This window comes from Diabrotica undecimpunctata, chromosome 4 (assembly GCF_040954645.1).
Source record: "Diabrotica undecimpunctata isolate CICGRU chromosome 4, icDiaUnde3, whole genome shotgun sequence".
NCBI lineage: Eukaryota > Metazoa > Arthropoda > Insecta > Coleoptera > Chrysomelidae > Diabrotica > Diabrotica undecimpunctata.
Genome location: NC_092806.1, coordinates 134,438,770 through 134,463,914, shown reverse-complemented (window position 1 = coordinate 134,463,914; position 25,145 = coordinate 134,438,770). Strand labels below are relative to the sequence as shown.

The following is a 25,145-nucleotide window of genomic DNA, read 5'->3' as shown; positions in this document are numbered from 1 at the left end:
TAGTAACTAAGTAAATTAATAATTAAACATTGTAACCACTTAAAATTGTATCATTAATAGAAACAACTAAATGTTTTTCAATATTTTCGGTCTTAAAACTATGTCTTCGATCACTTAAAATTAATTTGTACATTGAAAACGAACGTTCGACATCAACAGATGTAATTGGAGCATATTTCAGAGCGTATAATAAATCTGGCATAATTTGAAATTTCTCGGAAAATGTCCCTTTCAAAACTTTAGCAACATTAGATAAAAACGAAAAACCTTCATTCTTGTCGAAAACATATTTCATTTTTTTTTAATTAATTGACCGTTACTTCCAGGTGCCAATTTAATTTTCGTCTTTAAATTATTTATTAATTTTACTGACTCACATAAATTTATCTCTTGTTTTTCTAATAAGGTAATTGTGGTAACTATTAATTTATAATTGTCATTGATACAAGCGAGTTCCTGTTTCAATTTGGGATTTTTTAATATTTTTTTTTGCTTCTCGAATGGCTTCGGAAATATCATCATCAAATTCTGACATAACTAATTCTATTTCATTGCAGTGTTCAAAGTGAAAAAAAACTGCTTCGAGCCAGGTTCCCCACCTTGTAATTACTGGTTTAGGTGGCAAAGGGACACCGGGAAGTCTTTCTTTATATATTTGCACCCTCAACGGAGCCTTTACAAAAACTTTTTTCATAAAATTTATAAAATTATTTATCAACGGAAACAGATTTCTTATTTCTTCAGCAATTCTATTTACCCCGTGGGCTACACAAGTGCAATGAATTAAATTAGGATAAAAAATCTTTAAATTAACAGCAGCTTTTAACATATATGCCGCAGCATCTGAAAGCATTAAAACTATTTTATTCACTGGTATAGCGTTGGGTAAAAAGAGGTTTGTTAAACTATTTTGTATAAATCGACTTATTGTTAAATTGTTTGTTTTTTCCAATTCTTTAACGGCAACTAAATAAGGTTTTCTCGTAAATAAGGTTTTCTCGTAAAGTTTTCGTTCAAAATTCCAATTAGTCATTAAATTAGCTATATACCTGTTGCATACATCTGTCGTTTCATCCACGATAATATACAAAAAATTGCCCTCTAACTCCCGCTTAATTTTTAAAATACATTCCACATAACATTTTTCCACAGTATGTTTTCTCAATGCACTCTCGTCCGGTAAGGATTTATTAAGATATTTTTCGAAAAAGCATTTAAAACTAGGGTTATTAACTTTATATAAAGGAATGTTGGATGCAATCATCATCTGGCATAAATCAAATTTAAATGCGTCTTCCTCCTTTTTTTTTGAACTGCCTAAACTATCCCGCAGAGATATTTGGGCTAAGTTAGAGGAATTTAATTTTTCCAAATTACGCTTATGAAGTGGGGTTCCACAATGTTGGTCAATAAAGTACTTTTTTCTACTTGAAATCTGAGAATTAAAAAAAAATAATTAGAATTCTAAAACCGCTTAAGAATTTAGTTATGTTGTGGGACGAGAAAAAAAGAAAAAATAAAACTTACCGATTTGCCGCATGGTTTACAAAATCTCCTTCTAGAGAAAGTTCGGACTAAGGTGCGATCCATAGCCTTATTTTAGATGTCATCTTTTCACACAAATGTCTAAAACGTTTTAAAACGTGTTCTTTGCTTATAGCAATTTGTGACTAAACTCTAATACAGTAACCGACTGTACAACTGATAATAAACTAATAAAGCTTAGGGATTTCCAAATAGTTAACCCTCAAGTCTCGATCAGGTACATTTTCCCAGAAATCTGTTATATAAACAAACCATTGATATTTTATTATTGACCCAAAATTTTATTATACAATGGTTTAGTAATAGAATAATATCATGGGTAGTACCATGCAATTTTAAAAAAGGCACAAATAGGCGGAATTTACGAAAAAAGGCAAAAAGTGCAAAAAACAATTATAGTAGGCAAAACAGGCAAAAAAGGCATTTTGCCTATAATCCGAGCTTTACTTATAACTAAGAAAAAATTGATTTATAAATAATAGTCGTGTTAAAAATTACTGGATTTATTTATTGTACAACGGATGATAATTACAATTTATTGGTGAGTGTAAATAAATTGGTGTTTTTGAGTTGATTGACACTTGAAACAATCTGTAGTATTTTATGTATGGCTCTTGATCATGTGGGTTGTTTATTGGAGCGATGAGTGTTTGGCATTAATTTAGTTTAGAAATTCTATCCAATTATACTGTGTCATAATTAAAAATTGATACGGATGAAGTGAAAACAAAAGAATATATGACAAATTTCGTAAAAATACCTAAAGAAAGAAGTAAATACAGAAAGAGCAATAAAACTGGACAAGAAAACTTTTTTTGTTACAAACAAACGAACACGTAGAAAAATAGAATTATGTAAAAATGAGTCAGCTGAAAAAGCTAAAGGGTGAAAAGGTATTTATAAATGATGATCTAAAAACCAAAGAAAGAGAAATAAAAAAAGTCAACCAAAAAATGTAGAGAAATAAGGGAAAATGGTAAAATGGTAAAAGAAGGTTTTAAAAAGATCATAGTAGACGAAGAGGAATATAGATGGGAAAAGAAAATCGTTTTTGAAAATATTGAGATGTAAAAAACGGAGAATAGCGGAGAAGGAACAGAATCGAAAAAACGGAGAAAATTAGTGGCAAAATACAAGGAATATGATAAGGGCAAAACTGACAAAACCCCGGCTATCACAATGGAAAAAAAACATAAAATACATATATTCATCAAGCAAAAAAAAAAATGAGCAGACCATTTGCAAAATTGGAGCGTAATATAAAGAGCATAAATGATAAAGAGATAGAATCAGCTAAGAAATTTGAGGTTGCAGAATTACTATCCTAGCAATATCAGATTAAGTATACTAGACCAAGAAAAAAGAAGAAGGAGTGGTAAAAATGGAAAATAATCAGACTTTAATATAAAACGGAGTATCAGATGATAAAGAGCAGCTGCAGGTGTAGGTCGTATAAATATAAAAAATTGGAAAAACAGATATTTTCCTGGAAAGCATGGTCACAGCAAATATTACTAATAGAAATGGATGATAACGAGTTTTGCCGCAATAAAACTATTATAGAAGTATATGGACCAATTAAAGATGATAACGCACAATAAAAGATAAATTATGGGAAGAGTTAACGTTTGCAACATTAGCCTCAAGACGAGAAATATACGTTCCAGGAGATTTAAACAGTAGGGTAGGAATAAAAGATAAAATATACAGTAGATATGTAGCATCATATGGAGAAATTACCGGCAATAACAATGGAAGGAGATAAGTAGAATTTTGCACTTTAAACAATATGACAATAAGTAATACATTTTTTAACCCTTTCATCTGACCGCTTCATCTTTTACGTCTTAGCTTATTTTAAAAGTATTTCGAACCAGTTTAAGTAAAATACTATTTTATTAAGATTTAATACACATAATAAAATGTTACACAACAATATAAAAAGCAAACTTATTATATATTATGAACACTAAAAAAACTATTCTCTACTCCGACAAAAAAAGAAAACTTTTAGTTAATCCGATATAAGTTCAGTTTGGTACTCTTGGCATATTGCACGTTTATGCTCTCTGCACACTCAAAATGTTTTTACATCTACAGTAGGCAACAGTCACTTTTTGGTTCTTTGTAAGGTAGCAAAAGAAGAATTTACCAAATACTCTTCCATTCGTTGAATTGTCATCTGTGTTAGGAGTATTACATGTAACCTTAATACCTAATTTCAGATCTCTGTTTAAGTTTTCTACCATTGCTTGGCCTCGAAGATGTTCATATATAAGAGAAAATGCTAAACGTTTAAAAAAATTTTTTCTAAACGTTCTAAGCTTAGGGTTATATCCCAATTTACAATTTTCTACGAATTTGTCAAAAAATACTCGAATAGCGGCCATCTTATCCAGCCTACGTTCTTCAAGATCGATCTTATCATCAAATCTAATGCATCTTAAGAAACCGAAATCGTGATATGGACATAACGTCTAGATATTTCGATACCTTCGCCATTAGTTTGCCATATATCTTCTGTATTAGGGTGATGAGTTTTATATGACCGTGCCAAATATAAAAGGCCTATAAGAGGCGAATTTTAGATGGGTTTTTAAGCTTTGCATTTTTTGAGAAATTGTTTGCTATAGTTTCCATACATTTATTCGTATTTTTCACAATTATGTGACTCATGTCCTCATCAATAACCTAACCTCATATTTCATACATGTATTTCAAGTGTTTTATAATTCTATTAGGCCTAGGCCAATGTTTTATTATATTAGTCTTGCTTATACGTACTCTTGATTCTTTTTGATGCATCCTCCACACTGGACCATATTTTCCCTTGAAAACACTTTCTTCTTGTATGTTGTTCATTAAAACTTCTCCTATTTTTTCTAAATCCTGTTCTTGTTCGATTTCCAAATCTTTAATTCCCTCATTAATAACTTCCGGATTTACTTCATTCTCGTCATCATTGTCGTCAATTTCTATATCATCATTTTCTTTTTTCAGGAGAGCTTGAAGTCTTCTTTGTTCCTTCTCATTGTCCATTTTAAAAATAAAGTGGAACAAGTTAAATGTAAAAGTTTGCTGTACCTTTATTTTTAAAAAATAAATCTTTAATAGTCAATAAAAAAAGGGAATTATGAAATATTGTAATAGTTTGCTGCAAAGTAAGCAAAGTAATTTTAAATTTGATGACTAGTCACATGCGCTTACCGCAGTAAAAGAAAAAAAAAGATACTCAAACGATTAATAAAGAATAGGACAAAAATTTAATAGTATATTTAAAAAAACTAGCGATTATACATATAAAAACTTTTTAGATGACCAGACGCGCGCAGAATTCATAACCTTTGCGCTGTAACTCCAAATCAACACACGTCCGGCTTCTCTGATTTAGTACTAAAATTGGTGAAGGCCATGATTGCCAAATGTAAATTTTAGCCAAAATATTAGTAATTCTTTATACGTGCGGACTATTTGACCGGGTTGCTGACTTGATAAAAGTTTCATATCGGTTTTTATTATTTTTATTGTTTACTAGATTATTCTTGTTAAGTATGTGTATTATAAATGTCATGTTTATACATAAATCTCGAAAATGTAAATTGTTTAATCGTCACTATAAGTTTTATGAGCCTGAGAGCCATCTATTTGTATCGGAAATCATTTACCATAAGTTTTTACTTGCATGTCTGCATTTGTATGAGAAATTCATTACGTGATTAACCTAGCCTAACGTTATTATTTTCCATGTTATGGTAAAATTCCAGGTACTATTCAAACTTAAGAATCGTTAAACTAACGAAACGCATAAATAGTCTAGTCAGAATCCAGAACTATGTACAATATTTATCAAATCTGTACAATTGGTTGAATGAGAAAACAAAATTAACATAAGCAGATCTATGAGTCTCTGACAGAATCTTTTCAGTCGTTAAGGGTGTCTGCACTTAAAATGAAATGCATCTTAAAGTTTGGTAATCTTCTTCTTTTTATGTAGAAATGATTCTGTCTGTTTTTCAGTGTGCCTCCAGTAAGTTTTCGTTCCATTGTTTTCGTGGTCTTCCTACTGATGGTTTTTCTATTGGGGAACCGTTTTTTGCCGTCTTTACTACTCTAATCTAAGCTTGGTCACTTAGACTAATAATTGACATGGAGTTAAATATGTAGATACATTTTTATATACCTAGGTTCGTTACGGAATAAGGACAACGAAGAAATCAAAAGAAAAATAATCTTTTTCAATAAGTGTCACTATGGCCTTGTAAGACAAATGACTTCAAAACTTCCAAGAAAAATTAAATTTATATAGGAACTTACAAGTTTTTTGACCACTGAGTTTACTGACCAGTTTTATCATACGGTGCTGAACCGTGGTCCCTTACGCAGAATAACCAAGAGTTGCTTTAGCATTTCGGGCCAAAGATTTTAAAAAATAATATACGGAAGACTAAAAAGGCAGATTTTCTAGCGTGGACGCTACAACTTTGAGTTATGTAGGAGTTTCTGTGAAGGTGACGTTGTAAAATTGATTAAGGTGATGGATGCATTTATTAAGGTGATGGATTCCATCGCAGATGGATGCATGTAATCAGAGGGTAAAAATTTGTAACAGTGCGAAAAGTATTTGGTAGGAGATGATCAGTGGGACGACGTTCTAGAGGTAGAACGAATATTAAGTAGTTGGATGGGAAACGGTTTAAACTCCATAAAGGATGTAGAAGAGTTACTAGAAATAGAACAAAATGGGGGAATGTTCTAAAAAATATTTTGGCTCATAAACCACTGAAGTTTCAGTAATGATGTTGATAATAATATTATAAAGTAGTAAAAAAGAAAAACAGAAATATTTTATTTATTTTTTATTATTATTCAACATAATTACAATTAATACAAATATAAGAAGATTACAAAAATCCGTTTTTGTACAAATGATTTAGCAGTGATAGAACCGGTTTCTTAAAGTCGGCGGAATCTGTATCTAATATTGCATTGTTTAGAATATCTCTTGGTGCTGAACCGTCCATTATCTCCACTATGTGGCGTACCTAGAAACCAACAAATATATTGGTATATTTTTTAAAAAAAAAATAACTAAAGAGATCAAAATCTTGAAATATAAATTTGTATTAATGCAGATCATATTTATGTTCGTTTTTAAACCTTTAATACAAAAAACACAGGTTTTAACAGATTTTTCCATGAATACTCCATAACGCGTCTAAATATTTAGAAGATCCCTCTTCACTTAGTTTTACTATACTCCAGGCATATACCAAAAGTATGTTACGAGTAGCAGAAATTAACACATTAAGAATTATAGCAGAAGCAACTGGAACAGACCACGTAAGAAACCAAAACTATACGTGCGCATTGTAGACTGCATGATCTAATAAAATAAGGAACAAAAAAGCGATGTGAATATTATACCCACATGTGGATGGAAGGGAAGCAAAGCCCAAAAATTGCGCTAAATGCAAACTCAGGTTGAAAGCCCAAACCAAAAAGCTGCAAAAGAAACAATAGGATATTACTGTGATAAATCGGATTTTAAAATATCCTACATAAAAGAAGAAAACTAATTTTAATATATTCATACTTAATTTAAACTTGTAAGCTCCAAAATTGTAGATTACAACAGGGTCCTTTGACCTTGCAAAGTGCAACATACTATGACCTAAAAGATTTTTTATAACCGGATAGTGAGTCTCAAATATTTTACACGTGCATATCATTCACGTTATGCAAAGTACAAATTTCAGATTCCAAATGCGATTATTTTATGAGATACATCTAATAGACGATCTACGTAAATCACCGTCTATAGATCTAGAAAAGGATAAAGTGAAAGCATTGAAGAGCTTAAGATTCAGCAATGCTAAGTCTTGACCTACATAAATACGTATGCTTAGAATTTAAAGTTTATAAAATTTAACAAAAAAAACTTACATTTTCAGGTTTTAAGCACTTGGTAACAAATACTTTTAGTCCAAGTAAAAATCCAAAGGCACACACTTGTTTCCATTCTTCCTTAAGTGCTGCATAGGGTAAAATTTGTTCTATGTTAAGTCCCATTTGTTTTAAAGTATTACCAAGGCTGGTGTGATAAGTTCGCAGAAACTTGTCGAGGTTTTCCAAGATCTCGTCATCAGCGTCTGAGTAAAATGTATAACTTAGGTCCAAGGCAGGAGAACCCTCTCCAGCCATTTGAAAATCGACAAATTTAAGGCTAGTCATATCTCCATTATTCTAAAAAGAGTTTAACTTAAATGTTGACACATAGTAATAAAAATTCCTCACAATTAATAATAGAAAAGATTTATTTATATTCGCCACTATTTTAAATTTTTCTTGTAAACATAAACTGAGATAAATGTGTAAAAAACTAGATAAAACTAAATAAATCTAAAGAAACAATAATCGATAAAATAAGTTAAGAAAGCCAAAATTAATTTTATAGTACGTATACAAAACATTTGACTGTGTCAGATGGGACAAGCTGTGGAAATATGTGAAGGAAATGTATATTAGTACCCGACATTTTAAGAAACGGTGCAAGGAGCTAGAACTTGGTAAAGAACACCAACAAAATATGTGGATAATATTACAGTAGAAATGGGACTCTATTAAACCTTTGCTTCAGAGTTGAAAAAAGGCAGAAAAATATGATTGAAAATTCAAGTTGGCACGATTTCTGAACCGGACATAGTAGTAGGAAAAAGAATACAATAACAACATTTAGACAAAATTTGACGTTATTTGTCAGCTTTACATCGATCCAACGTGTATATTACTATTCGAGGTCGGTTTGTAAAATGGTTTTTCTTAGAAATCAAAATAAGAGTTATTTGTTGTACTGATTTTACCATTAGTTTCAAATATCTTTTCCTATACGGTTTTTTTGAATCTGCAAAAAGATACTAGTCAGTGACACCTAGATCTAAAGAATACCCAGATTTGCAGCAATACCAAGAGAATGAACGGAAAATTCTGGACGACGGGTAAATTTGATATACTTAATTCGAGGGTTATTGTATTGTAATTGTTGGGCTTTGAGGACGTACATTTCCTCTTTGTGTTGTACTTTATTGAAAGCCTTGTTGTAATCTATAAAACAGACGTACATATCTTGGTTTACATCCATGCATCTCTGGATTAATACGTTGAATGCAAAGAGCTTCACGGATACCTACGTCTCTACGAAATCCAAATTGGGTTTCTTCAATATCCATATCAAGTATTTGGTAAATCCGTTTATAAATGATCTTTAAAAACATTTTAAGTGTGTGAGACATCAGGCTTATGGTGAGGTGGTCAGTTCATTCTCTAGAATTTTTCTTTTTTGGAGGTAAATAAATGTTTAGGTCAACCATTCACTAGGTATGTCAACCGACTAATAAATTTCATTAAAGAGCTTTAAGAGGACATACATGTACTCATTTTCTATTATTTTAAGGATATCAATAGGCAGTTGATCTGGTCCCGGGCTTTTTCCGTTTCTGGTGTTCTTTAGTGCAGACAATATTCCCTCCTTTGTAATTTCCCTACTTGTTTCCCTATCCTCGAAAGATATGTCTTGTAGGTTTCCTCTTTCGTCGTCGAAGATCTCTTCCATATATTATTTCCATAGTTTCAGCTTTTCGTCAGTTGTTATCATAGTATTTCCATTTTGATCCTGTCCTCTTATACAAGAGATGGAGTGGAGCAGGCTTCATACATTCGGTTACTATTCTATATGCCTCACTCAAGGCTACATACTGCAAAAACAAAATCTCACAAAATTAGCAGGAAACCAATAACGAAAATAAAAGGGACAAAAATACTAAGAAAAAATAATAGGCAACATTTTATATGATATCAAAAAATATAAAGTAGTAAAAAACAGTGTAAAATAAATTTAATTGAGCAAAAAAGTATTGAGTGACATAAAATATGCTGATATGATTGTTTGGAAACTATCTATCAAAGATTTGCCTCTTCCAAAGAAGAGTGAATAAGAAGTCATATTAATGCAGAAACTACTGTTTATTTAATTACTGCATTGAAAGAGATACAACAATCGATAGGAATCGTTGGAAGATTGTTTTTGTTAAATATTGCGACACCCTCTTTGAGCATAGGCTTTTTAGTGATATACCCTCGTGCAAAATCTGATCTTTGAATTCTGTTATATCTAACTACACTGATTTCTCATAAAACTTTAATTATTGATCAATTTTGATTATTGTGCGAAATTTGGAATAAGTTTAATAATCCACTGTTATGCCCGGACTTATTAAATGGTATGTTAGCTAAGTAATACAAAAATTTTTAAGTAAATCTTTGCTGTAAATGTATTGAGATTAAAGAATAGCTCTACTTCGTACTTTAGCTGATACTCTTTTAGTAACTTTATGCCTACTTAAGGAGTACTAGGCTAAGCACAAGGTAGACCCTTTCTCTGATGACAGCATCCACGTCCTAGACTGAGGGCGCAAGAAAATGGAGCTAACTATTAAACCCCTTACGTTAAAAAGTTTAGAAGGCCGGCAGTAAATCTGATTTAAAAATGTGAGTACCTACCCTAGTCTACTACCTCCAGAACTCTCAAAATTAACTAGAGAACAAATAGCTAGGCCAGCCATTACGAAAAAATAAGAATGAAGGAACGAGAAGACTACAGGCTCTAATAAGTATTCTTTATGAGGATAAAATGCATTCCGCGGCTGTCTTGACAACATTTAAATAGCTATACAATACACGAAAGAAAACAAGGCGAAATAAAGAATTGATTCTTTGCATCAGTGGTATATTGGATAAAAATTCAGCATGAAAGTTTTATTCGCAATCTAAGGAAGGTGCAAAGGCTTGCTTGCCTCAGAAATACAGGAGCTATAAGGGGTACACCAAGGGCAGCTATAGAGGCTCTACTGGACCTCCATTCTTTACACATAGTTATAAGGGTGAAGACGAGAATGAGATATAGACTGCGAGAAAACCTGAGCAACGTACCAGTAGATCAGAATATTGAAACATGAAAAAGTAGAGATACCGAATGAATGATTACTTCATTCTTGAAACACTTGACCCAGATTGCAGAAGTACACCAAGACTTTCATCTTACGGGCATAATCAAGGATATGCTGCAGAACAGAACAATATGTAGGAATAGAAAATATTACATATCAATGCAATAAACGAATATTTAATGGTATACCAATTGAACCTTCAGGCAGAGTTTACCCCAAAGCAGTGTTTTATCCTTTACTAGATAATATTTACACAAATGATAAACCCTATATACTAATCTCAAGTATATTTATATGCATATTATAGTTATTTGCAAACATAAACTGCGTAAACTACTCCACATTTTTATAATTATTGCTTAAAAAAATCTTTCCCACATTTGATAAAATATTTGGAATATTATATACGAGTAGGCGCAATATCATAGACATAAAATATGTTGCACATTTACTTACATCGTATTTAAATAGGAAATTATTCTTCCAGCAGTCACCATGAAGAATAACGGAATATGGACTTCTATAGGAAATTGCATCTACAAAGTACTTTTTAGTATGGTCCACATATTTCTGAAAAGCTTGCGCAAGCTCTAATTCATTCTCTTCTTTTAACAAGCTTTGAATTCGAATACAGCAATATTTGAAAATGTCGGCCCAAACGTCTGCAAAAATTGAAAGATAAAATTATGATATCAAGATTTTTCGATTAAATACAAAATAGGGAAACTCCCCTCTCACATAATGTTGACTGTTCTAGTTTTATTTAGTATTACGCAAAATATATAATATATTTGAATTACTACGTGTTATAAAAGTATATTATTATTTATAATTTATTAATGATATTTAGTAAACGTAAATTTATGTTATGTTCAAAGATATCTTTGGGAATATAAAATTTTAATTTGTAAAAAATATAGTCTCATCTATGCCATGTATGATTGGTTGCCTACTGTTAAGTAATATACCTATATGAAGTTTTAAATAAAGAATATAGACAAGGCAATGAAGCAGTAGAGTTTAGAGTTTAGAGTTTATTTATTTAACTACTAAACAAATACAAATATTGTTTGCAGCAAGTCAAAAATACATAGTATTTAAAAAGTATTTAAAAAAGGAATAAAAAATATAACTTAAAAATATCACAAACAAGAACACATATTAAACAGAAAATGATTTACGTCAAAGTCTCGGTAAGCAGTTCAGTGGATGTTCTGCAATGAGTCATATTAATGTGAGCAGTAAAAGCAATGTTTCAGAAGATATTTTTTATAACTTTCTCGAAACTATTACAGCTAAGCTGCTTAATACTTTTTGGTAAAATATTGTGGTAGTTATAATTAAGGCAATTTTTATCTCAAAGACGCAATCTACAGCTATTTGTTCGTGACGCGTAGTGAAAGTAACGCGTATTGTGAACGTGAACATCAGACTACTTTATTAAATTTTTTATAAGTTTTGACTGAATTTCAGTCAGAACTTTTTTTTTTTTTTTTTATTAATTTATTTAATGTCGTCCGAACCACTGGAGTTATAGACGACAACAATGGAAAATACATATAGTAACAAAGAAAGGTTAATATTAATTACGTACTAACATTAAAGAACAATAAAGAATATTGATATATGTAATATAAGTACAGTGTAGATATTAATTTAAATATCTTTTATGCCTACAACCGTTAAAAACTTTATAATATTGTGTAGATGATTAGTGTCTCTAAGAAGGTCGCCTATGTCGCTGGGAAGGTTGACTTCTGGTTTCCTGGAAAATTTGACATTCGGTTAAAATATGTTTAACTGTATTGTTGGTTTGACACTGGTTGCAGTATGGAGGATTGTCTCTTGTAATTCGGTAAAGATGTGTATGACGGGTGTGACCAATTCGAAGTCGAGAAAAGATGACTTGTTTTTTCCTCGGTAACACAAAGGCTTGTTTTTGTAAAACATTGTCTTTAATTTGCCACGCACAACTAACTATGTTTTTTAAGCACAATTTAAGATCACTTGACACTATTTTATTTAATTGCACTTGACCATCACTTGTCGCTGCTTCGTGAGCTAGACGGTCCACAACCTCGTTACCATGTATTCCAATATGAGATGGAACCCAGATTAATACCACATGTTTGTTTTCCTTTGCAGCATTTTGAAGTTCTTTGTAAATGTCTCTATGAATAGGATTGCTGGAGTATATGTTTTTGATGTCACAAAGAGCATTCATTGAGTTAGTAATGATTGTATAATTTCTCTGGTCCGTTGTGTTAATGAACTTTAGAGCTTCAAGGATTGCGTATAGTTCTGCGTTCGAGATAGTCCAGTTGTTATGCAACTTAAATTTAGCATTATGAATATTACAGAAAATGGCTGCGCCGACTCCGTCCGTTGTTTTTGATGCATCTGTGTAGATCTGTCGGTAGTCGCTAAATCTATCCATAATATCTTTGAAGTTGTTTATTAATATGGCTGGTGGGGATTCATGTTTATTAAATTTTGATAGATCAGTAATTACTGGTGGTTTATTTACAGTCCATGGAGGAGGAGGGTTTTCGGAAGGATGGTATATTGACGGGAATTGTATGCTATATTTATGAAGTAATCGGTTAATTCGTTCATAGAAAGGCGGATTACATTGAGGATGAGATGAGAAGTAGTGGCTGAAACGATTGCTGTGAACGTTATGGTAGACTGGGTTATCTAGAGAGGATAGAACTTTACAAGCAAACGACAAACTTAAAAAATCTCTTCTAAATTCTAAAGGGGTTTGCCCTGATTCACTACATATACTTAGTATGGGGCTTGTTCGAAAGGCACCCAAAGCGACTCGCAGTCCCGTATTTTGGATTACATCTAGTTCTTTAAGAACAGATTTTTTGGCTGAGTTATATATCACTGAGCCGTAGTCAATTTTTGATCAAACTAATAATGAAAAGATTCGTAGAAGAGTTGCCGTATCGCTGCCCCAGTTGATGTTCGACAGTGTCTTTAAAATATTAATGCTTTGCTGGCAAGTACCTTTTAGATTTTTAATGTGACTTTTCCAATTCAATGTTTTGTCAAATGTAAGACCGAGGAACTTTATTTCTTTTACAAAGACCAGATTTTTACCATTCAATGTTAAAATTGGATTATCCTCTTTTCGCTTTTTTGAGAATTTTGTTTTTTCGTTAGAGAAACTGAGTCCTGTTTTGTCAGACCATTTCTGGAGATTATTTAATGCGCTTTGTAGGATTCTTTGGATGGATTCTAAATTTGTTCCTCTTAGTAGGATAACCAGATCGTCTGCGTATAGTCTTGCTTTTACTGGATGTTGACATTGTTCCAAGATATCGTTAATTGCAACAAGGAATAAAGTTACACTTAATACCGATCCCTGAGGGATTCCATTTTCCTGGATTCGACTTGATGATAGTGTTCCATTTGATCGTACTTTAAATGTTCTAAGTTGAAGAAAATTTTGAATAAATTTTAGGAATTGTCCATTAATACCCCAGGAGTGAAGCTTTTCTACTATACCATATCTCCATGTGCAATCGTAGGCTTTTGTTATATCGCAGAAAATAGCTAGACAGTGTTGTTTGTTAATGAGTGCTTCGTGAACTTCGGATTCAAGATCAACTAGGTTATCCGTCGTTGATCTATTTTGACGAAAGCCGTTTTGCTCCGGGATAAGCAATTTTTTATCTTCCAGAAACCATGTAAGACGACGGTTTATAATCTTTTCAAATAGCTTACAGGTTGACGAGGTTAGGGATATTGGTCTATAGGACTGGGGATCTGTTTTCGGTTTTTGGGGTTTAGGGATTGGGATAATATATGATTCTGACCAAGACTTTGGAAAGTAGTGCTGAATCCACATTTGGTTCAAAACATTAAGGAGGTATATTCTAGCATTTGTGCTTAGTTTTTGGAGAAAAATTATTGGTATATCATCTGGACCCGGAGAAGAGTTTTTTTATGCCAAACAATGCATCGTCCATTTCTTCAAGTAAAATTGGCGAGTTCATGTAGTCTTCCGTGTTCTCCGTGATCAATATCTCCTTTTTTTCATTTCTAAATTTAAATTGAAGAAAATTTGGAGGGTAGTTGTTAGTGCTGGAATTTTGTTCGTAAAGGTCTGCAAAAACTTCTGTGATTTCTTGTGTTGAGGTAATGAATTGATCATTATGTTTTAAGAAACTAATTTGGGCGTTTGCTGTTTTCCAGATAGTTGACGAATTTTCCTCCATAATGCAGACAGGGGAGTAGAGTTGTTGATGGATGCCACGAAAGATTTCCAGTTTTGTTTTTTAGTTTGCTTAATTTGATATCGAGATTCAGCTCTCAGTTTTTTATATTTTATTTGATTTTGTGTAGTAGGACATCGTCTGAATTTGTTAAAAGCTCGCTTGTATTTTTTGATGGCTTCGTCACATTTAGTATTCCACCACGGTACTGGCGTGTGAGTTTTTAGAGTTTTGGTTTTTCCGACTGCTTTGTGGCCTGCTTCTAATATTAACTCAGAGAATTTTAGATAAGTTGAAGATATATTTGAGGTACTAGGGTCAGGGAGATATGGGAGTTTTTGGTCTATTTGGTCTGAGAAAAGTGTCCAATTTGCCTGGTCTAATTTCCATTTTGAGAGAGGAGTAGTTAAGGCGGTTTTAAAAGGACGGGTTATAAGAATAGGAAAGTGATCACTCCCGTATAAGTAGGGATGGACTTCCCAATTTAAAGATGTTTGTAGGACCGGATCGCACATGCTTAGGTCGATAACTGAGGATTCTCCTGTTTGTATATTAAATCTTGTGGGTTCCCCTGTATTCAAGATGTTTATATTGTTACTGTCAAGTAATTGTTCTAGTACTTTTCCTTTTAATGATCGAAATTTGGATCCCCAGTAGGGACTATGACTATTAAAATCTCCTAAGAGTATACGGGGAGATGGGATCTGTTGAAGTAGTTCCTCAATTACGGCAGTTGAAAAATTTTCACTCGGTGGAATATAAATGTTGCATATTGAGATCTTTATATCACTATTAATTGTGATTGCAACAGCTTCTAAGGGTGTATTTAAAGGTATTAGTTCTGCTTCGTACATTTGGTTGATATAGATTGCTACTCCATCACTTGCTTTATCTCTATTGGTCCTGTTTTTATAAAAGCATTTAAAACCCTTTAACCTTGCATGGTAAGAATCTTTGAAATGAGTTTCTTGAAGGCAAATAACTGATGGTGTTTGTTGAGCAATTAACTTTTGTAACATTTCGCAACGGGTGTTGTACCCGTTGAGATTCCATTGTATGATACATCTGAATGTTAAGTACTTAAGTTTTCTTGAGAGGATGAGAGTTCGCTGTCCATTGATGCAGATGTTCTGGAGAGTTGATGCTGTAATTTTCTTTTAATGTTTGTGATTTTTGTTTTCAGCTTTTTTGAGCTTTGAGTGTACATAGTGTCCAGATCCTTAAGGAAACCTGGTACATTGTCTGTATAGGTTTTAAGAAGATCCAATATGTCTGCGTTGTGTGGGGCTGATTCAAAGAAATTTAAAGTTTGGTTATAGTTCAGTGTAAAATTGTTTTTATCGTCTTCAAACATTTGTTGTAATGGTTGCATTTCATCGTGAATGGATTTTTCCGGTTTAATTTTCTTGGGTTTGGGTTTTTGAAATGTAGGTTGTTTGTGGAGGTCTTCAAGCGGTGGTGTAGACTCTGACATTTGTCGTTTAATGGAAATCGTTGAAGTTTCTTGGGCTACCGTTTCAGATGTTTTCATTGGTTCCGTATTCTGTTTATTTCGTTCTTTGGTACTTACATTGACGTTTTGATTAACTGAAGATGTGCTTATGTTTTGACAAGATTCATCATTAGACGCTAAAGTGTTGGCGGCTTCTGTGCATTGGGCGAAATTCTCTAATGAAGTTTGCTCGTTATGTTGTAGAAGTGGGCATACTACAGCTAAGTGACCTGCTTGTGTACAAGAAAAACATTCAAGGTTGTCGGTTGCTAAGAAAATTCTGTATGATGTATTGTCGAAATTTATTATGAAAGAAGCTGGCAATATTGCATTGTTTTCTAAAGGAGTAATATACGTTTGTCGGCGAAAGCTGAGAATATGACTAAATTCTGGGCGAGACGCGTTTATTTTAAGAAAGTTGATAGGCGATAATAGATTTAGACCTAGCTTTATTAGCTCTGCTTCTAAAATAGAATGTAGTATGCTGGGGCATACATTGGATAAAACAATTCTTTGACTTGGAGTGATTAATTTGCGGGCAGTGAGAATTTGATTGTTGACTTTAATTGAACCATAATTTTTTAAGAAGTTATCTACTAGTTCTTTTGAGGATAAGTAAATGCATATTCTATTTTGAGAAATCCGTGAGGCGAAAATAATATCTTTAGGATTTACAGTACTGCCCAAGGCTATTAGATAATCTTCAATTTTTACGTCGTCAATGGAAGTGAATAAGATGGCTTGCTGTTTATCGGGAAATTTGGATGATGTTTGATTTTTTGTTGTAATTGTTGCGTATGATTGGGAATTTTATTAAGTTGAAGTACTAGATATGGGAAGGTTCAGAGGAGGGTTAGGGACATGGTCCCCTGGATTTTTGTTATCCATTATTTAAACGCCACATTAATAATTTAAATTGTGGCTGAGTACGGTCCTGTTCACCTGAAGAACTTGTTTTGATATTTCAACAAAATTTCGAAAAATGATGGGTGTTTTTCGATTGACAATAAATGCTTAAATATATGTAAACAAACTTTGTTTACTTACTGGTTTTTGCAGATTCAACCGTTGATTTTAGATGGATTTGATTATAACACTGTTTTTGTTTAATGAAAACTAATTAACTAAATACTTAATGTGTTTTACTTTTTTAAACTCGATAGCTTTGGAACTCGTATTAAATACGTCTATTCACTTTGCTGTCTCGATGCGAACTCCCAGTCAGAACTTAACTCAATATCAACAGAGTAGGTAGCGGCATAATTTTGAATTTGAAAGAAACAAATTTAAAGTGCATTGGTTGATATGATTAATCCATGTCTAATGGTTCAATTAATGAACCATTTATTATGGTCTATATGATTAATCCATAGTTTAGGTAAGAGTGGAATAAAGAAAAATATGTCATTTTTAATGTTTCAAAGTTGACAACCCTTGCTAGTTGATGAATAACAAATAATGAATTTGATAGCTTTTTCTTTAGTTGTGAGATATGAGCCGACGAGTTCAGTCGATTATCTATGGTTATTCCCAATAGTTTAACAGTCTTTTTGTTATCTGGATCAATATGTAAATTACTTGCAGATATAAGCAATTTTTGCGTTTTATCGGAGTTAAGTTTTAGTTTGTTTGCAGCAAACCATGTGATTGATTGAGAAACTTCCTCATAAGACATTTTTTTCCTTATATAACGTATGTCGTATCATCTGCAAATTGTATGAATTTGCACGGAAATGTGAATTTAGGCAAACCGTTGATATAAATAATAAACAAAAGAGGTCCTAAGAACGAACCTAGTGGGAATCCATGTTTTACGGATAGAAAATCGGAGAGATGACCTTTAAACACTACCGCCTGGTGTCTGCCACATAGATAAGAAGTTATAAGCTTAATGGGGATACTTCTGATTCCATAGTAATTTAATTTGTGGAGAATATTGTAGTGTGATATGCAGTCAAAAGCCCTCGACAAGCCACTATAAAGCCGAAAAACTACCAATTTTTTGCAGTTGGATGGATTTTAAAATGAAAATTTATTGCAATTAATTCGTAAGAGCGTCAGAAAATTTTTTGAACTAAAGATATATGGTTTGGAACTGAAAATTGCGCATTACTGAACACGGGAAATTCATTTTGTAAAGTGTATTTCGAGGTTATGAAATATAATAAATTTCTAATTTGCGAATATCATGACGGCGATAGTCTTCGAGGTACCTTGTTCCCAAAATGGGCCTCTTGTGAGGTTTTATGGAAATTCGATACAAAATAAGGTTATTAATCAGGGAGATTTTGGGGTCGGTGATTATTAATATCATGACGGCGATGGTCTCTGAGGCAGCTGGTGCTGAGAATGGTTTTGTGAAAATTCAAGACAAAATCAATGCAACATCATTACTAGGGGGGTTTTGGGGGCTGCTGAACACGAATATCATGTCATCGATGATCTCCGACGCACCTGATGCCCAGGATGAACCTAGTTTCCTAAAGTATTGTCAGAATGCAGTACAAAATCAGTGCAAAGTCATTACTAGGGATTTTTGGGACCGCTGAATACGAATATATTATCTGTAATGGACTAAAAGGCATCTGGTACCAGGAGGGAAAGTTTTCGGGTTACTAAAGGTTAGCTTACTAAGTTTTATGTTTAATAATTTAATTTTTATTAATTAGAAAGGTAAAATAACTGGACGGAATCCAAAAAACAAACCAGAGTAATATCCTATTAGATGAAAAAGATAAAATTATCCTTGACAACAACAAAAAAATAGAAAGATGGAAACAATACATAAAGAAATTCTTTAAAGATGAAAAGTAAACAGAAAACATGAAATCATGTAACAGTAGAGAAACTGGAAACTTGAAGAGTTTCCAGCAGAAATTATTAAATTAATGGCAGCCTATCAAAATAGATATACTACAATACTTGTACAATACCATATATTATACAGACGTCATTTCAAAAGAACGGCTAAGCCGACGTTCGTAACTTGACCGGAAAAAGCTAACGCCAAAGAATACGGCAAGCACCGAACCATCAGCCTAATGAGCCACACTCTTAAGATATTCTTGAAAATTATACGTAAAAGGATGTTTAGGATGTTCAGAAAACTTTAGTCTTCAGAAACGCAATAGGGGCAAAAAAGCCTTGTTTGCCCTTAAAGTATTAGCCTAAAGTTCTAGAAATGTTAACCAACCTCTTTATATCTGTTTTTTTGATTACAACAAGGCATTTGACAAAGTCTTACATAATTTCCTCCTACAGCTAGTTTATGATAAAAATCTGGATATGAAAGATATTAGAATACGTTAGAGTTGACAACAAACTATCAGAAGAAACAGAAGAACAACGATGGGTAAAGGCAGGGATGCATACTTTCTTCGCTTCTGTTTATCCTATATTCAGAAGAGATAATTTAGAACGCATTAAAGGACAACATCAAGTGTAATTAAAGTCAACAGAGAACCTATGATGATCCGATGATACATTAGTATTCGCAGAGTCGTTTAAATAAATGTAGGTTCTGATAAATGAGATTGTAGATAGTAGCAAAGAGAACAAACTTACTTTAAATATCAAAACGATGAAATATATGACCATTGACAAAACATAATAACAAGAGACGTTATGGATTAGAAACAAATTCGTTCAAAAGGTGGACAAATATTTACACATGGAAACAATCGTAACCAAAATCAATGATTATACACATGAAATCAAGTCACGTATATGAATTAATTTATTCTACCGGTAGTTGACCATGAAAAAAAAATGCAACAAAAGGGATTAACGGAAAGATGTTTTAACAGAATTATTATTAAAAGGCATGAATGAAAGTATACAAAACACTGATACAAAGAATCCTAAAACCTCACACCACCACATACTTAAAAACAATATCAAAAAGAAAGAAAGGCATAGAAAAAGTTTTATTAACCGAAAATAAAGTGTTAATATTTACTTAATAAAGTAATTAAGTCACAATGCTTGGAATAGTCACAAGAAGAATAGCACATAAGATAATCAAAAAGTTATCTCAATCTAACGAAGAAGCCAATGAAGACGGAGATTAAGATGGAAACCGAAAAAATAGGAAAATCGACTAATGATGAAAAGGTTGCCAATATGAGTCCATAGTCCATAGTCCATAAATACAATTTCCGAAGTAGAAATTGAAACGTCAAAAATAATCCTATTTTAATCTTAAATTGTGGCTTATTCCCATAAAAAATAGTAATGTACATATGGAGTTACTACAAATAAAATAGATATCTTTTGATGATAAAATAATTGTGAAAAGTAATAGGTTTGAGTTCCTAGGATCGGTATTATAACGAAATGGGGAAATAGATGGAGATGCATGTAGTAGAATTAGGGTTAGATGCATGCAAGCGGAAGAAAGTAAGTGATGTGCTATGTGATAGAAAACTTCCGATGAAGTTGAAGCAAAAATTCTACGAAATAGCCATAAGATCAGCTATGTGTCGTGCAGGTAAAAAGAAAGACAAAAACGAATGCATGTGGCAAAAATGAGATTGCTTAGATGGATGAGTCGATTACCAAAAAAAAAAAAAATAAAATTAGGAATGAGTATATTAAGGGAAACCACCAATTGATGCTAATGGTCGAGATGGTTTGATCATGTTCAATGTCGAGAAGTTAATCATCCAATACGAAGAATTGCTGATTGCTAGGTTCGTTGAAGGAGAGAAAGACCAAAGTAAAACTGGGAGAAGGAGCTTATGCAGGACATGTCGCTAAAGTGGATCGATATAGATAGGGCTCATGATAGAAACCTATAGAGAAATTTAATTAGAGAAGTCAACTCCCAATGATGATGAAAGTAATTTTATATCTGGTTGATTTTTAATAAGATAGTTAATAAAAGAGGTCTACTAGAGGCCTACTAGAGGTCTAACAGAGTCATTAATATTTATTATCGATAAGTGTCTACCGCAAGGCAGCTGGGGATCGTCTCTGGACTGTGAAATTATATAAATAACGGATCATTTCATAAAATAGGTTTATGGAATTTGATACCACGAGCAAGAGCACTCCTCTGAGCTAAATATGGTAGTACTTTAAATTCTATTAATAAATATTTTAGAAATATGGTGGTACTTTAAATCCTAATACTAAGCCATACTAAATAATAATAAAATTTTAAACAAATTGTTTTTACCTTGATCTATCATTCCCCTGAAATTGTCTAGAAAACCATGGGAGAGTTGAGAATATTTTTCTGATTCCTTGTTTTTAAAACCATAAAATACTCCATGATATTGTCCATATATATTAGCAATTGCCTCGTATATATTCCACTTAAAAGGTATCGCAAAAGAATGAATTTCGTAGCCTTGAATCTTTAAGTTTTCGAATACAAGTTTTTCTAGTCCTGGTTCCAATGAAGTAGCGTAACAGACTGGTATATTTTCCATCACGGTAACTTCTGGATAAGCTTTAAGATATTCCTTTATAACTGGAACAACTTTATTATAGAAATATATTTCGTTGATGTATGGTGCTGACATGACTTTGGTGATAGCTTCGGATGCACATTTAAGGACCTGCTTAACAGCAAGATGCCGGTCTTCTCCGGTATTTTTGTTTCTCACCGATATAAAAACTACTTTTCCTAAATGACCCTGACCCTTGTCGTTTTCTGCGTTCTTGGTAACTTCATAATTTTCCAATTTTTCTCCTAGAGCTTTTTCTAATAAGCCACTGATTACGTTGAGGTCCATGTTGAATATGCGGTCTACTTAAACGGGTCACACGCACTACTGGCGGTTAATACTTTATCACCTGTTTATATATGCTCCAATATTTCATATTATTAATTACTTGATAATTGAAGAAAACCGCTTTAGCGTTAATACAGGCAAATTTATTTTTAAATTTGTTATGTTATTCTCAGGCTTTATGCAAATATTAATACATATAAATACATATATATATATATATATATATATATATATATATATATATATATATATATATATATATATATATATATATATATATATAAATACGTTCAAATTATCGGGTAAAGTGGTCTGTAATAAAAATCTTTCTTTTTTCTTAATTACTCAATATTTCGCCATTTATTTAACAGCTTCTTTAGGAGTAAACTAAAACAATTTGAACATTACAAAAAATGGCGTACAAATACATTTTAAAACACTTACAGAATTTAAAAGATTTCGCAAATAAAAAATGACATTGAAGTATTTGAAATATTGAATGTCAAGATTAAATTGTCTTAAGCACGTTCGTTACAGCTATACGATAAAAAATTAAAATTATTTCAAATGTAAAAATAAAAATATCAATAAAAGAAAAGTTAGAAGAATAATATTTCTTTGAATTATTAAGGTTAGTTGTTTATATTCAACCGCTTTCGAGATAAATGCATTTTATAAGTCAGCTGCACAATAATTCTTAGTTTGATATTTGTGCATTAAAACACTGAATACCTGTAGATAAGCATAATTTATAGTTTATTCTTATTAAAACAACTCAAAGATAATAATGCAACATCACAAAATGCTTTGTTATGGGTGCTTCTTCTTTAGGTCCCGTGTTTGTATTCAGACGTTGGCCGTCATCATGTTACAAGTTTCCTTTGCTATGGCTTCTTAAGTTTCTATAATGGCGTTGTATTACTTTTTCTCTATTGTAAAATGCTAAAAACCCAAAATATGTGGTTTATGCAAGATGGTACACCACCACATTCTAGAGAGAAGGCAGTTTGAACATACTTAAATACAACTTTTCTGAATGTTGGATTGGTCGTGGTAGTCATATTCCTTGGCAATGTGGTGAAATATTGATATAATTATCTAATTCATAAAAAATTCGAAAAGAATACTTATTGTTCATTACGAAAATTGTTTACCCATTTGTATTAGGACAAATAGAAATTAGAGCACAGGTATTAAATACCACATATGTGTCCTATTTCATAATACTTTTGCTACAAATCTAACCTGAAAGACTCAGCATTTTTACAAAAACATCATCGTTGTCCTAATAACCGATATTGTTATAAATATAGTAAACACACAGGCAATTTAGTTCAGCATAACATTAGTTCGCTAGTAAATCATAATATTCCATTTGTTCGAGATGTAATTATAGTTACTCGTAAGCTGTAACGTAATCATATAAATAAGTAATGTCATCGATAGATTATTCCGTGTGTATATAAGTAACCAATGAACGAGATACATCACAGTTTATTACATGATTTAACCTCTGCGACAAATAAGATGTAGTTCCATAATATACCATAAGATTTGGATATGCATCCAAAAAAATATATTTATCCATTATACATTCTAGCCACCACGTAGTCCAGAATTTAATCCGCTTGATTTTGGTGTATGGGGCGCATTAAAACAACGTGTCTATAAGACTCCCATAAACATTCGCAATCAACTATGGAAAGAAATAAACACTGCAGCAATTTCTTTAGAACTAATGATGCTATTTAATATGAGACGATCTTTTATGGAATATATTGACAAATGAATTAAAGAAAATGGTGGACATATCAAACACTTTTTTTGACAAAAAGTTATGTTATTTAGTTTAACTGTTTCTTAGTTTGGTTTGTAAACAAAATAATTTGATTATGACGTTAATTTAACTTAAAACGTAAAATGTTTGATGTAAAATCCTATTATTCTGTTATTTTGTCAAATTCTATTATTAATTATCCTGCTGATATATTTATTTTATTTATTTCGTTAACTATTAACTTAAATTAAAGGTATTTTATACCAAAATTCAGAAGTATTAATGTTTTTGTCTATATTTTCTTGCATGGAGTAATTGTCTTAGATCAGAATTATGCAGCTGATTTTTAAAATGCGATTATCTCGAGAACTGTTGAGTTTTGAACTTATTAACTAGTATACCTTTTTTTTGTTAAAATAATGTATCTTTAATATTTTTTATCCCAAATACAGGTAGCTTAAAGAGCAAAAAAGTTAAGTGCAAATTTATACCACATATGTGGCATAAGTGGCGCCCTTTATCAGTTACATCAAAGTGTGCATCAAATTATAATTTCTCATATTTAAAAGTACCCAGTTGTAAATTTTTATACATAAATGTTTATAAACATGAAAGTTATAGCGAAAAATAAAATTTTAATTTTGCACTTTAACACCCTGTATCTTTCTTCCATCCATCCATCCAATGGCGCTACAGCCCAAATCGGGCCTTGGCCTCCTTCAACAGGCTTCTCCAACCATCTCTATTTACCGCTGTTCTTTTCCATGAACGCGTTCCCAGGCAGTTCCTGGCATCCTCATCGACTTCATCTTCCCATCTCTTTTTAGGTCTTCCAACAGGTCTTTTTCCCTGCATTCTTGCATTTAATAATTTTCTGGGGATTCTATTCTCATGCATGCGGACCACGTGCCCTGCCCATCGTAATCTCTGCAGTTTAGTATGTTGTGCTAGAGTTGGTTCGCTATATTGCTCGTATATTTGTATCTTTCTTAATATCAACATTTTATTAAAGCAATTTGGCTCAAATCGTAATATTTTAAAGTGTGGAATCCACTGTTTCTTTTTGTACAATTACTTAAGGACCACCCTGTATATTTAAGTATTGGCACAGCTCGCAACAAATGGAAAAAAATAATAAAATATGTGTATAAGATGGAAGGCAACCGTACATACTTATTTCTGACTATTAATCGTCTCCAGTACGGTGCAGCCAAGTAGAAAACGGGCATGTTAACTTGCGAAAGGATCACTACAGAGCTATGCGAAGAGCAATAATGTTAGAAGACTCTGAAGATTCAAAGCAATAACTAACACATCTACGGAGGAAGCTAAGCTGCCTGAGAAAAGGAATGTCAAACGTTT

At 32.2% G+C, this 25,145-nt stretch overlaps 1 protein-coding gene across 1 annotated transcript; it reads right to left on the bottom strand.

Annotated features, from left to right (window-relative positions):
- Positions 1 to 6,395: 6,395 nt before the first annotated feature.
- Positions 6,396 to 22,049, bottom strand: LOC140440072 (uncharacterized). Its single transcript, XM_072530341.1, has 4 exons — positions 21,445 to 22,049; positions 11,004 to 11,209; positions 7,489 to 7,788; positions 6,396 to 6,587 (listed from the first exon to the last, which is right to left on the bottom strand). Exons 1-4 carry the CDS (start codon positions 22,004 to 22,006, stop codon positions 6,447 to 6,449), a joined length of 1,209 nt encoding a protein of 402 aa, XP_072386442.1. The 5' UTR covers positions 22,007 to 22,049; the 3' UTR covers positions 6,396 to 6,446.
- Between the last annotated feature and the right edge of the window lie 3,096 nt (positions 22,050 to 25,145).